Here is a 13,652-nt window from a genome sequence, read left to right on the forward strand (position 1 = left end):
TTATGACCTCCCTACAATGCCTGGGTATGCTCCTGATGAGGCGGTGGATGGTCTCCTGAAGGATCTCCTCCCAGACCTGGAGTAAAGCATTCGCCAACTCCTGGACCATCTGTGGTGCAACATGATGGTGGTGGATGGTGCGAGACATGTACCAGATGTGTTCAATCAGATTCAGGTCTGGGGAAAGGGCGGGCCAGTCCATAGCTTCAATGCCTTCATCTTGCATTAACTGCTGACATACTCCAGCCACATTAGGTCTGTCATTGTCCTGCATTAGGAGGAACCCAGGGCCAACCGCACCAACATATGGTCTCACAAGGGGTCTGAGGATCTCATTTTGGTACCTACTGGTAGTCAGGCTACCGCTGGCGAGCACATGGAGAGCTGTGCGGCCCTCCAAAGAAATGCCACCCCACACCATTACTGACCCACTGCCCAACCGGTCATGCTGAAGGATGTTGCAGGCAGCAGATAGCTCTCCACTGTTTCTCCAGGCTGTCACATGTGCTCTGTGTGAACCTGTTTTCATCTGTGAAGAGCACAGGGCACCAGTGGCGAATTTGCCAATAATGGTGCTCTGTGGCAAATGCCAAGCATCCTGCACGGTGTTGGGCTGTGAGCACAACCCCGATCTGTAGACTTTGGGCACTCAGACCATCCTCATGGAGTCGTTTTCTAATCATTTGTGCAGACACATGCACATTTGTGGCCTGCAGGAGGTCATTCTGCAGGGCTCTGGCAGTGCTCCTCCTGTTCCTCCTTGCACAAAGGCTGAGGTAGCAGTCCTGCTGCTGGGTTGTTACCTTCCTATGGCCCCCTCTACATCTCCTGGTTTTCCGGCCTGTCTTTTGGTAGCGCCTCTAGCCTCTGGACACTACGCTGACAGACACAGCAAACCTTCATGCCACATCTCGCAATGATGTGCTATCCTGGATGAGCTGCACTACTTGAGCCAATTGTGTGGGTTGTAGAGTCCATCTCATGCTACCACGAGTGTGAAAGCACATCCAACATTCAAAAGTGAACAAAACATCAGCCAAAAAGCATTGGTGCTGAGATGTGGTCCCCACCTGCAGAACCATTCCTTTTTGCGTGTGTCTTGATAATTGCCAATAAGTTTCATCTGTTGTGTATTCCATTTGCACATCAGCATGTGAAATTGATTGTCAAACAATGTTGCTTCCTAAGTGGACAGTTTGATTTCACAGAAGTTTGATTTACTTGGAGTTATATTCTGTTGTTTAACCCTTTACTTGCCAAATTAGGAATTTTCATTTCTATTTTTTTAATGACAGATTTTTAATGATTGGGGTCCTAATGAATCAGAAACATAATTTGCAAAAATTTTTCAAGTACGGATTTTTCTGAAAAGGGCGTCCCAATATTCAATTAAAAATGACAATTACATGATTTCCTATTTTGAAAACATTCATTTTACAAACAACACAAAAAATTGGACCTAATTATAAAAATTATAAAAATCTTACTTGCTAGAAGCTAAAGATTAGGCGTCCCAAGAAAAGGATATTGGTAGATAATGGGTTAAGTGTTCCCTTTATTTTTTGAGCAGTGTATATAAAAGTTCAAATCACCCCCCTTTCGCCCCATTCAAAATAAAACTATAAAAAAAATCAAGCATACACATATATGGTATCGCCGCATTCAGAATCACCCGATCTATCAATTAAAAAAAGGACTAACCTGATCGCGAAACGACGTAGTGAGAAAAAAAGTCAGAACGCCATAATTACTTTTTTTTGGTCGCCGCGACCATTGCATTAAAATGCAATAAGGGGTGATCAAAAGATTGTATGTGCACCAAAACATCAGCTCAGCGTGCAAAAAATAAGCCCTCAACCAGCCACGGATCACGAAAAATGGAGACGCTACGGGTATCGGAAGATGGTGCAATTTTTTTTTTTTCAACAAAGTTTGGAATTTTTTTTCACCACCTACATAGATAAGAACCTAGACATGTTTGGTGTCTATGAACTTGTAATGACGTGGAGAATCATAATGGCAGGTCAGTTTTAGCATTTAGTGAACCTAGTAAAAAAGTCAAACAAAAAACAAGTGTGGGATTGCACTCTTTTTACATTTTCACTGCACTTGGAATTTTTTTTTACCCGTTTTCTAGTACACAACATGGTAAAACCAATGGGTCGTTCAAAAGTGCAACTCGTCACGCAAAAACAAGCCGTCACAAGGCCATATTGACGGAAAAATAAAAAAGTTATGGCTCTGGGAAGAAGGGCAAAAAATGAAAATGCAAAAACTAAAATACCTCCGGGTGTTAAGGGTTTAATCTATATTCTACACAGCCTGGAGTTGTGTTTTAAGTCTTTCTCCTGTTGAAAAACAAACGCCCAACTAAGGACCGAGGGATGCAATGTTATGACACAACGAAATACTGTGGTAGCCATGCTGGTCAATTGTGCCTTCAATTCTGTATAAATCAACACATTGTCACCAACAAAGCACCCCTAGAGTGCCACATTCCTTCCTTCCATACATCTTTTCTGCATCCTCCAACATTAATGACCAAATTGATAGCAGCCAACATGGGTAAGTGCGGGTATTTTTGCACACTGCGCTCATATTCAACTCTGAATAAATCGAGATATTTCTATTTTTTTCATCATTTGCATATCATTAACATGTCTATCAATCCTGTGATTTCCATAATTCCATGACTTTTCCTTCTTGTGTGTTACAATTTTAACGGTGAGGGATGTATCAAGAACAACTGATTTCTCAAACTCCGCAACTACATTCCCGGAGGCACAAGATGACCCCAGTTGTCCAGAAAGCAGTGGGTCCTAGAGGTGCATAAATTAGACATTTATGAGATATCATGCCAATATTGAAATACCCCTTTAGTTCCATTTATCCTAGATATAAACCCTTTTGAATGTTACATGATAAAAATTTAAATAAAGAATAATCCACACAAGGCTGAAAGATTAAGTCCTAGACCAAATCACATTTTGTCCTTCCTATTAGTGTTTGTATGGTGTTTTTTGTTTTTTTCTCGTTTTACAGGACTGAAGACCATGACCTGCTACATCTGTTTTCTGGTTACAAATGGGATCTAAACAGATTGTACATTACAGTATATTTTTTTTACTATATTGACCAAGGATAGACATATTATCTCAAGGACACTTTTGCAAAATGTATCTTGACTGAACAACTGTATATTAACTCTTGTAGAAACATTGTAAAGTAACATAAGCTTGTAGCATCTATATTCTGCAATAATAAGCCATTTTACTAACATAGTAGATAGTAGAATTTATCCACCATTACTAATGTCATCCCATCAGACTTATATATTTACAATCTGGATATCTGTATGCAAATCTGGCATCACATGTCCTCCAAGGTCTCAAGATCGCCATTAGTTCATTAATAAATTTACGTGCCTCCAGGTCATTAATAATCTTTTTTGAGCAGTCTTTAAGAAGCTTATCAATTTTCTCCTGAGTGGAATTAGGAAACTTTTCTGCTGTTAAGTAAGGTAACAGATCTTTACATAACAGAATAACGTTCTGTTTCTCCGTAATATTGGCACAAGATGAAAGCGTTGGTGGGCAATCAGAGGATAGGCAGCTGAAAATATCAGTTTCTTCATTGTTCTTTTCATACATTGATTTTTCTGCAATTAAAAAAGAAGGTTGAGATCTTGAATATAAAACATCAGTCACTCACAAGCAAAAAGAGCAATTAAAACAAATTCATAATTTAAAGTATACTGTTATTATTAAAACAAATCCATAATTTAAAGTATACTGTTATTAAACTATTAAAGTTACAGTTTTACTTTTAGAAGAAATATATCTTCCTCCCTCAAAAAAGTAAAGAGTATTTTAAAAATAAAAACAAGAATTTGAATTACGATACTCCCTTTTGTATTCTATAAATATAAAATACAAAAGCATATTTGATATTTTGCATGTGTAAAACATTTGGTCCAAAAATTATTTATTCTGTATGGTGAACATTGTAAAACTAAAATAAAAAATAATCTACAAACAAGCTAGCTCTCACACAACTCCTTCAACTGAGAAGTAAAAATGTTTGGGTCTCAGAAAGCATCACAAACCAACTGTATTTTTTATTAAAATAATTCGTTTTTTTTAAAAAGTAAGATTTAAAAATATACATGCAAATTTACTCGGACTCCCATGACAGCACGACGAGAGAGGGGATCCGCCCATTAGGAACAGGAAACCTACAGATACAAAAAGGGCGGCACCTCTCCCTTGCCTCAGTTGGTTTCCTGTTCCTGAAGGGATGGGTGCCTACAGAAGGAGCCCAGGCCGGCCGGCTGATTACGGTAGCGGGGGGGTCTCCTACCTCGGTCGGTGCGGAGATCCCTGGAGACGCCACGGTGGTCAATGCTGGATTGCACGCGGTGGCGTTCGCAGCAGGGAGCGGAGTCCGGAGGATTTCCTGCCTCCATCAGCGTCAGCGCAGGTAAGTATCTCCCATTGGTGGTGCAGCGGCGCGGCTGCGGGTGCTCAGGTGTGTGGGTGAGTCCCGGAGCGCTGCCGATCCATCCCCGGCATCCTGCACCGCTCTCAGCGTGTGCTGGAGCGTTTCCGGGTGCAGTGACGTAGGGGGGCGGAGCTGGTAGCCGCTTCCGGGTCGCCGGACGTCTGTGCATGCGCGGTCGGTCCAAGATGGCGGCGCCCATCGCATCTGAACGCCGGTTCGTCCGCTAGTCCTCCTGCCCTCCCTGCTGTGTCCGGAGCCAATAGGTACAGCGCTGGCCTATCTGCCGACCGGATCCAAGGGGGATTTAAGCGGGTTACAATGATAGAACCCTGCTTTTGGTCACAATTCGTCATGGAGAGTGGTGGTGAGCAGCAGCAGCAGCTGTTAGACGAGGTGCGTCAGAAGCCCAAGCAGAAAGATAGAGGCGACCAGCCCAGTCGTAAAAACTCATCCGAGCAGGGATCCAGAGCTTCGACTAGGAAAGAACCCCCTCGGATTCCGGTACTTGACTTTGGCGCACGGGTAAGTGATCTACGTGAAAGTTCACTCTGTGATGCGGGCCCCTTATACTTTATCTTTCCAGGGGAAGAAGAGTACGGACAAGTCAAAACATAAGGAGTGTGCCCTCTGTGGAGTCCCCTTACCTGACTCTTGTTCCAAAAAATTATGTGCCCCCTGTATACAACAGACGGTGAGGTCTACAGGAGTGGTTGGGTGGAAGTGACTTTAGGTCAGATAGTGGTTATCACCTATATTGTCCTCCCCTAGGTAGCAGAAGAGTCCGTGAGTGCGGCAAACTTAAAGGAAATGATCCGGCTAGAAGTAAAGGAATCATTACGGTCCCTATCCCAAGCGGAAGGCTCGAAGCATAGGACCCCTCTGGACTCTAATTCTTCAGAAGAGGAAAGAGAGGAAAGTACCTATCTCTCTAGTCCTTTCTCCTCTTCATCGGATGAGGAGTCTGGACGATTTTGTCTACCCTTGGATAAGATTGACAAGGTGGTCAAGTCAGTTAGAGGCACGATGGGTATAGAGGAACCCAAATCACAGCTCTCAAAACAGGAGTTGATGTTTAGTGGATTAGATCGTAAAAAACATAGATCTTTTCCGGTAAACGAGAAGATCCAAGACTTGATCCTCCGAGAATGGAAAAAAAGGGGGCCTTACCGCCAGCTTTAAAACGCAGGTATCCCTTTGATGATCCGGTGGTGGATACGTGGGATAAAGCCCCTAAGTTCGACGCGGCAGTAGCAAAAGCGTCAAAGAAAGCCTCATTACCCTTTGAGGATATGGGGTCCCTCAAAGATCCTCTGGACAGGAAGGCAGATATCTTCCTTAAAGGTACCAGGGAGATGGCGGCAGGATCCCTCAGACCAGCCGTGGCCGCAACATGCACAGCCAGGTCATTAATGGTCTGGCTAGATCAATTAGAGTCTCAGCTTAAGGAACGTGCATCCAGAGATTCTATTCTGAAAGCTCTACCAACAATTCAGAATGCTGCGGTGTTCCTATCGGACACATCTGTGGACTCTGTCAAAATGGCGGCTAGAGCGGCAGGACTATCTAACGCGGCTCGCAGAGCCTTATGGTTAAAGTGCTGGTCAGGTGACATTCAGTCCAGAACTAAACTCTGCACATTCCGTGTGAAGGACATCTCTTTGGTCCAACGCTGGATGAATTGCTGGAAAAAGCAGGGGATGACAAAAAGAAGTTTCCCAGTCTGTATTCAGCATCCTACCGCCGACCCTTCAATCGAAGGAGGTTTGGTCGCGGGAAGAAACGCGGGTCCTCTCCCACTAGGGAAAGCTTCAGATGGGAAGACAGACGCGGTAGAGGTACGGGCTACATGTTTCGCCGTTCCTCAAAAGATCAGAAAAAAACGGACCAATGACTAGCGATCCCTGTGGGGGGTAGACTGTCAGCATTCTCCTCAGCGTGGCTTGACATTACGAACAGTAAATGGGTCAGAAGCATTATTACTAAAGGTCTAAGGCTGGACTTCAATCACTGGCCTCGAGAAAAATTTAAATTAACCCCTTTACGTTCCTCCCCCCTTGAGCAAGCAGCTCTAGAAGCAGAGGTCATGAACTTATGCTCCAAAAACTTATTGATGGAAATTCCAGAATCAGAAAGAGGAAGGGGATTTTATTCCCCCCTTTTTCTGATCAAGAAGCCAGACAGATCTTTTAGAGCGATCATAAATCTCAAATGTCTTAATGAGTTCCTGGTTAATGAATCGTTCAAAATGGAAACAATTAATTCGGCAATAAAAATGTTGTTTAATCACTGTTTCATGGTAGTTGTAGATCTTAAAGACGCATACTATCATGTTCCGATACATGAAGATTTCCAGAGATTCCTGAGAGTAGCTGTGTCAATGGGGGGTCAGATTCGCCATTTCCAGTTCAGAGCTCTTCCCTTTGGCTTATCAGCGGCTCCTAGAGTGTTTACAAAACTAGTGGCCGAGGTCATGGCGCACTTACGAGAGCCCGACATCCTGATCATTCCCTACTTGGATGATTTCCTTATAGTAGGGAGCTCAGCAGACCATTGCCTGTCTCAACTAGAAACAGCCACATCCAAACTTGAGCGTCTGGGGTGGATCATAAATTGAGAAATCTCGTTTACAGCCCCAAAAAATACAAAGATTCTTAGGACTGTTGTTAAACTCAGAATCCCAACAGTGTTGTCTTCCACCCGACAAATTATTACATATCCAGCTACAGGTGTCTAAGGCAATTGATAAACCATCCATGACCCTTAGACAGGCTATGTCACTATTGGGTTCTTTAACCTCTTGCATTCCCGCTGTCCCTTCGACCCAATTCCACACCAGACCGTTACAATCCGAGGTGCTGGTTAATGATAGAATTCTACATGGGTCCCTGCAGAGTCAGATTACTTTAGGTCCAAAAGCGCTTACATCTCTTAGGTGGTGGCTAGACAATGAAAACTTATCGGCGGGAGTTCCCTGGGTGTCACAGGTAACACGTATTGTAACAACAGATGCTAGCCCTTGGGGTTGGGGAGCACACATGGATGACATGATGGTTCAGGGTCTATGGCCCCCTCCCCTAACATCAGCCTCCTCCAACCAGAAAGAGTTAATGGCAGTAGAACTTTCAGTGAAAAAATTCCTCATATATCTGCAGGGTCATCAGGTCAAGATCCTCTTGGACAACCAGGTGGCGGTCGCATACATAAATCATCAGGGTGGAACTCATTCCGAATCACTGATGAGAGTGGCGGATCGTCTGTTCCAGACAGCGGAAAATCATTTCTTATCCTTAACCGCTCTACACATAAGAGGAAAAGAAAATGTCAAAGCGGACTTTCTAAGCCGCAACACCTTGAGGCAAGGGGAGTGGTCCCTAAACAATCGCGTGTTCGATCAGATTGTCCACAAATGGGGACATCCAGAAGTAGATTTATTTGCCACCAGGGACAACCGGGAGACAATAAAATTCTGTTCCCTAAATCCCAGGGAGAATCCTCTGGCGGTAGACGCCTTTCTGATCAATTGGGATTTTCAGCTGGCTTATACGTTTCCTCCACTAGGCCTGATACCCTTAGTAGTCAGGAAGATAAGAGAAGATCGAGCCAGAGTTATATTGATTGCCCCATTCTGGCCCAGAAGGGCCTGATTCACTTGGCTCAGGATCATGTCAGTGGAGGATCCCTGGGTACTTCCGGAGATTCCAGATTTGCTCTACCAGGGTCCGATCAGTCATCCGCAAGTAAAGAATCTTCATTTAACGGCATGGATTTTGAAAGGGCGTTACTAAAAAACAAAGGGTTCTCCCCGAGTTTAATTGAGACCCTTATGAAAAGTAGGAAGCAAATAACCACAACAATCTACGCTAGGACCTGGCGGAAGTTTCTGGCCTTTTCTGATTTCAATTTAGAAGAGGGAATACCTATAAAGCAAATCTTAGAATTCCTGCAAAAAGGCTTAGAGCTAGGTCTATCCACTAGTACTCTAAAGGTACAGGTCTCGGCCCTAGGGGCTCTATTTTCCTGTAACATCGCCAATAATTATTGGATCTCAAGGTTCATTAAAGCATCTAGTAGGTCTAGACCCATACATAAAGATAGATCTATGCCTTGGGATCTCAACCTAGTCCTGTCAGCATTGACTAGAGAGCCGTTTGAACCATTACAATCAGCTTCAATTAAGGACTTATCCCTTAAGACAGCATTTCTGGTAGCAATTACATCTGCCCGTAGAGTAGGAGACATACAAGCTCTCTCCAGGGTTTCCCCTTATACAGAGTTTCTGCTAGATAGAGTAATCCTCAGACCGGACCCGGCCTATTTACCAAAAGTGTCATCACGGTTTCACAGGTCGCAGGAGTGCCGGCTACTTCCCTCGTACCTGGAACCAAGGCCTCATCACACCCATCCACAAGAGTGGGGACAGGTATGACCCAGCCAACTACAGAGGCATATGCGTCAGCAGCAACCTGGGAAAACTGTTCAACAGTATCCTGAACAAGAGGATCCTCACCTTCCTCACCGAGCACAACGTCCTCAGCAAGAGCCAAGCAGGGTTCATGCCGAACCACCGCACCACTGACCACATCTATACTCTGCACAGCCTCATTCAGAGACACGTCTACAATACAAAGAATGGGAAGATATACGCCTGCTTTGTGGACTTTAAAAAGGCCTTTGATTCAGTGTGGCACCCGGGCTTATTCCTGAAACTGCTGGAGAGTGGAATAGGAGGAAAGACCTACGATGTCATCAAAAGCTCCTACACCGAGAACAGCTGCAGCGTGAGTGTGAGCGGCAAAAGAACGGCTTTTTTCCAGCAGAGCCGCGGAGTAAGACAAGGCTGCAGCCTAAGCCCAACGCTCTTCAACATCTACATCAACGAGCTGGCTACCGCCCTGGAATCCTCCTCAGCACCAGGTCTCACCCTCCACGACGCCCAGGTGAAATTCCTGCTGTATGCAGATGACCTGCTGCTGCTGTCACCAACCGAGAAAGGCCTCCAGGACAACCTGAAAATCCTAGAGAAATTCAGCTCCACCTGGGCCCTACCGGTCAACCTAAAGAAAACCAACAACATGGTGTTCCAGAGGAGAAAGAGAAGATCAGACCAACACCCATCATTTATCCTCAACAACTGCGACCTCACAGGAACGGACAAATATACCTACCTGGGCCTAGAGATTCACCAGTCAGGGAGCTTCAAACAAGCCATAGAGACCCTGAAAGACAAGGCCTGCAAAACCTTCTATGCCATCCGAAGGACACTCTACCATCTGAAGCCACCAGTGAGGGTCTGGCTAAAAATCTTCGACTCCATCATCGCCCCAATCCTCCTGTATGGCAGCGAAGTCTGGGGTCCTCACACCTACCCAGACTGGTCAAAGTGGGATTCCAGTCCAACAGAAATATTCCACCTGGAATTCTGCAAGCACCTTCTCCAGGTCCATCGGAGCACCTCCAACAGTGCTTGTCGGGCCGAGCTGGGCAGATTCCCTCTACACCTAACAGTTCTAAAGAGGGCGCTGTCATTCCGGGCTCACCTGCATAGGAGCAATCCAAGCTCCCATCACCATAAAGCCCTGATACATGAAGGTGAAACAGAAAAACCAGAACCCCCGGAACAGCCCAGCCAAACCCAACCGGAGCAGAACACCAATCACAACAACCTGACAAAAGCCGGAATTAGGAAGATGGCAGATGAAGGCCAGGAGAGGTATGTCAGTGACTGGAAGAATATCATCAGCTCACAGAAACTGACCATGTACCGGAGCCTACAGAGAGACTACAGACTGGCCCCATATCTGGAGAAACTCCCGGACCCCAGAGACCGCCAGATCCTGAGCCGATATAGACTCAGTGCCCACAGTCTGGCCATCGAATGTGGCCGACACAGGCAGAGCTACAAGCCCAGGGAGGAAAGACTGTGCCAACACTGCGATCAGGAGGCCATAGAGGACGAAACCCACTTCCTGCTACACTGCTCCAAATACTCAGCAGTGAGGGACACTCACTTCAGGAGACTCTCACATCTCTTCCCAGACTTCATCACCATGAAGGAGGAAGAGAAAACATATATCTTGCTGGGAGAAGAAGAGAGAGCAGTGGAGATAGCAGCGCGGTATGTGAGCGAATGTCATAGACTGCGAGAAAGAGAACTATGATGCCATGGACTATAGCCCCCAACCTGGACCTGCCCCATCCACCTCCCCTATGCCATGGACTATAGCCCCCACCCTGGATCTGCCCCATCCACCTCCCCTATGCCATGGACTATAGCCCCCACAATGGACCTGCCCCATCCACCTCCCCTATGCCATGGATTATAGCCCCCACCCTAGATCTGCCCCATCCACCTCCCCTACAGCTCCTACCCAACATCCCCACAGTCCCTATCCCTATTGCCTCTATACACTTGCTTTGGCAAAACTGATGTGTATTTGGTCCTGCCAATAAAGCTTCTTTGATAATTTTACCATCCTTCCTTCCCAATCCTGCTAACCCTAAGGAAGAACTACTCCATACATTAGACGTTAGGAGATGCCTGCTAGAATACATCTCTGTTACTGACACATGGAAGAAAGATGATGCGTTATTTTTATCTTTCCAAAATCCTAGAAAGGGACTCAGGGTATCAAAGTACACGCTAGCAAAGTGGATTAGGGAGGCTATCTCTTTGGCTTATACTGCAGGTGGGGGTCCGGCTCCGCAGAATCTGAGGGCGCATTCCACCAGGGCCATGGCTACATCCTGGGCGGAAAAATCTGGAGTATCAATCGACCAGATATGTAAGGCGGCCACATGGTCATCCCCGTCCACCTTCTTTAAACACTATAGGTTGGATTTGGGGGCTTCCTCTGATCTCACATTCGGTTTAAGGGTGCTACAGGCCATAGTCCCTCCCTAAGGTACCTTACATCTCTGTAATTCTCTCGTCGTGCTGTCATGGGAGTCCGAGTAAAGCATTAAGCTACTTACTGGTAGCGGCATTTCTCGGAGGCCCATGACAGCACCCTTAGTTCCCTCCCTATTCACGTGGGGGTTGCACTTCCTATAAATGTATATATCTCACATATGATACCCAGTTCCAAATATATGGCTGAGATTTTGTATATAATCTGTATATAGTGTATATTTTTGTGCCACTAACCGCGGTAGTCCTCTCAAGACTCTGAAATACAACTGAGGCAAGGGAGAGGTGCCGCCCTTTTTGTATCTGTAGGTTTCCTGTTCCTAATGGGCGGATCCCCTCTCTCGTCGTGCTGTCATGGGCCTCCGAGAAATGCCGCTACCAGTAAGTAGCTTAATGCTTTTGTACCACTGTTGCTATACTGACCAGCAGATTTTAGTACTCAGGTCATTTTATCCACTATTTGACCTTACATTTTATTTTTTCAGTACATTATATGATAAAGTGATTGGCGTAATTCAAAACTTGTCCCACAGAAAACAAACTCTTATTGCAGATATGATTACAGATATTTGAAAAAGTTAAGGGTTTGAGAAAAAGAGTAGGAGAAAACAAAAGCACAAAAAAAAATTGGTTAAGGTAAGTCAGCAGTGGGTTAATGTACTATAATTTTTGAACTAAAGATACCCAAAAAATCTAGTTCCATCTAGCCAAGCCAGAATATGATTGAAATTAAATGAGTCAGCTCTCCAGAACATAAACTCATTTCAACTATTCATTTAGGGAAGAGTCATCTTAACCCCTTTATGACCGGAGCTTTTTTCAGTTTTGCGTTTTAGTTTTTCGCTCCCTTTCTTTCCAGAGCCATAACTTTTTTATCTTTCCATCAAAATAAAGGGGGCTTATTTTTTGCGGGACGAGTTGTGCTTTTGAATGACACTATTGGTTTTACCATGTCGTGTGCTCAAAAACGGGAAAAAATTCCAAGTGTGGTGAAATTGCAAAAAAGTGCAATCCCACACTTGTTTATTGTTTGGCTTTTTTGCTAGGTTCACTAAATGCTAAAACTGATCTGCCATTGTGATTTTCCATGTCATTACGAGTTCATAGACCCCAAACATGTCTAGGTTCTTTTTTATGTAAGTGGTAAAAAAAATTCCAAAATTTGCTAAAAAAAAAAAAAAAAATTGTGCAATTATCCGATACACGTAGCTTCTCTAATTTTCATGATCTGGGGTTGGGTGAGGGCTTATTTTTTGCGCTCCGAGCTGACATTTTTAATGATGCCATTTTTGTGCAGATACGTTCTTTTGATCACCCGTTATTACATTTTAATGCAATGTTGTGGCGACCAAAAAAAGTAATTCTGATGTTTTGATTTTTTTCTCACTATGCCATTTAGCGATCATGTTAATCCTTTTTCTTTATTAATATGTCGGGTGATTTTGAATGCAGGGATACCAAATATGTGCATGTTTGATTTTTTTTTTATTGTTCAAAACAGCTGACATGTCCCGACTTTGTTCCGGGCTCACCACCAGAGCCCACATCAAAGTGGGGTTGCTGCCATTGGACGTACAATCCCGTTCAATGGCAGTAAAGGGTTAAAAATAACATCTTCTTTCCTGACAGAACCCTGCAATATCCCAGATTATTTGCCAACTTTTAGGGCTTAAAGGTTAAGAAAATCATATTATTGATCCGAGTGCAATCCGACATAACATCGGATCGCAACAGGACCAATGTTAGTCTATGGGGCCATGCACATGTCCGATTTTCTCCTCCGAAGAGCCCGTCAGAGGAAAATATCAATGCATGCCCAGGTTTCTTCCGATGATCAGATCTCAGTCGGCCATGCAAGTCAATGAGTGCATGGAATTCATTGAACTGAAAGTGGATGACATCTAATTTCCACACACTGACAAAATGGAGATGATGGGAGAAATTGTTTTCTCCATCTTCTCATCCTAGAGAATCGGATCAGACTATGATCACACTCTGATCAAGCTCTGATCATAGATTGATCAGAGTGTATTTAGCATCATTGGCCCAATTCTCTCAGATGAGAGAATCTAGGACTGTGTGCACGAGCCCTTAAGGTACCTTCACACTAAACAACTTCACAACGATATCGCTAGCGATCCGTGACGTTGCAGCATCCTGGCTAGCGATATCGTTGTCTTTGACACGCAGCAGCGATCAGGATCCTGCTGTGCCATCGTTGGTCGCTGCAGAAAGTCCAGAACTT

At 44.6% G+C, this 13,652-nt stretch overlaps 1 protein-coding gene across 1 annotated transcript in view; it reads right to left on the minus strand.

The window, feature by feature from the left end:
* Nucleotides 1-3,210: 3,210 nt before the first annotated feature.
* DIPK2B (divergent protein kinase domain 2B) overlaps nt 3,211-13,652 on the minus strand; it is a 216,541-nt gene continuing 206,099 nt past the window's right edge. The window contains exon 5 of the mRNA XM_069760081.1: nt 3,211-3,658. Within this exon, the coding sequence (XP_069616182.1) occupies nt 3,315-3,658 (344 nt within the window). The 3' untranslated portion in view covers nt 3,211-3,314. The remainder of the gene's footprint in view (nt 3,659-13,652) is intronic.

Source organism: Ranitomeya imitator, chromosome 3 (assembly GCF_032444005.1).
Source record: "Ranitomeya imitator isolate aRanImi1 chromosome 3, aRanImi1.pri, whole genome shotgun sequence".
Classification (NCBI taxonomy): domain Eukaryota; kingdom Metazoa; phylum Chordata; class Amphibia; order Anura; family Dendrobatidae; genus Ranitomeya; species Ranitomeya imitator.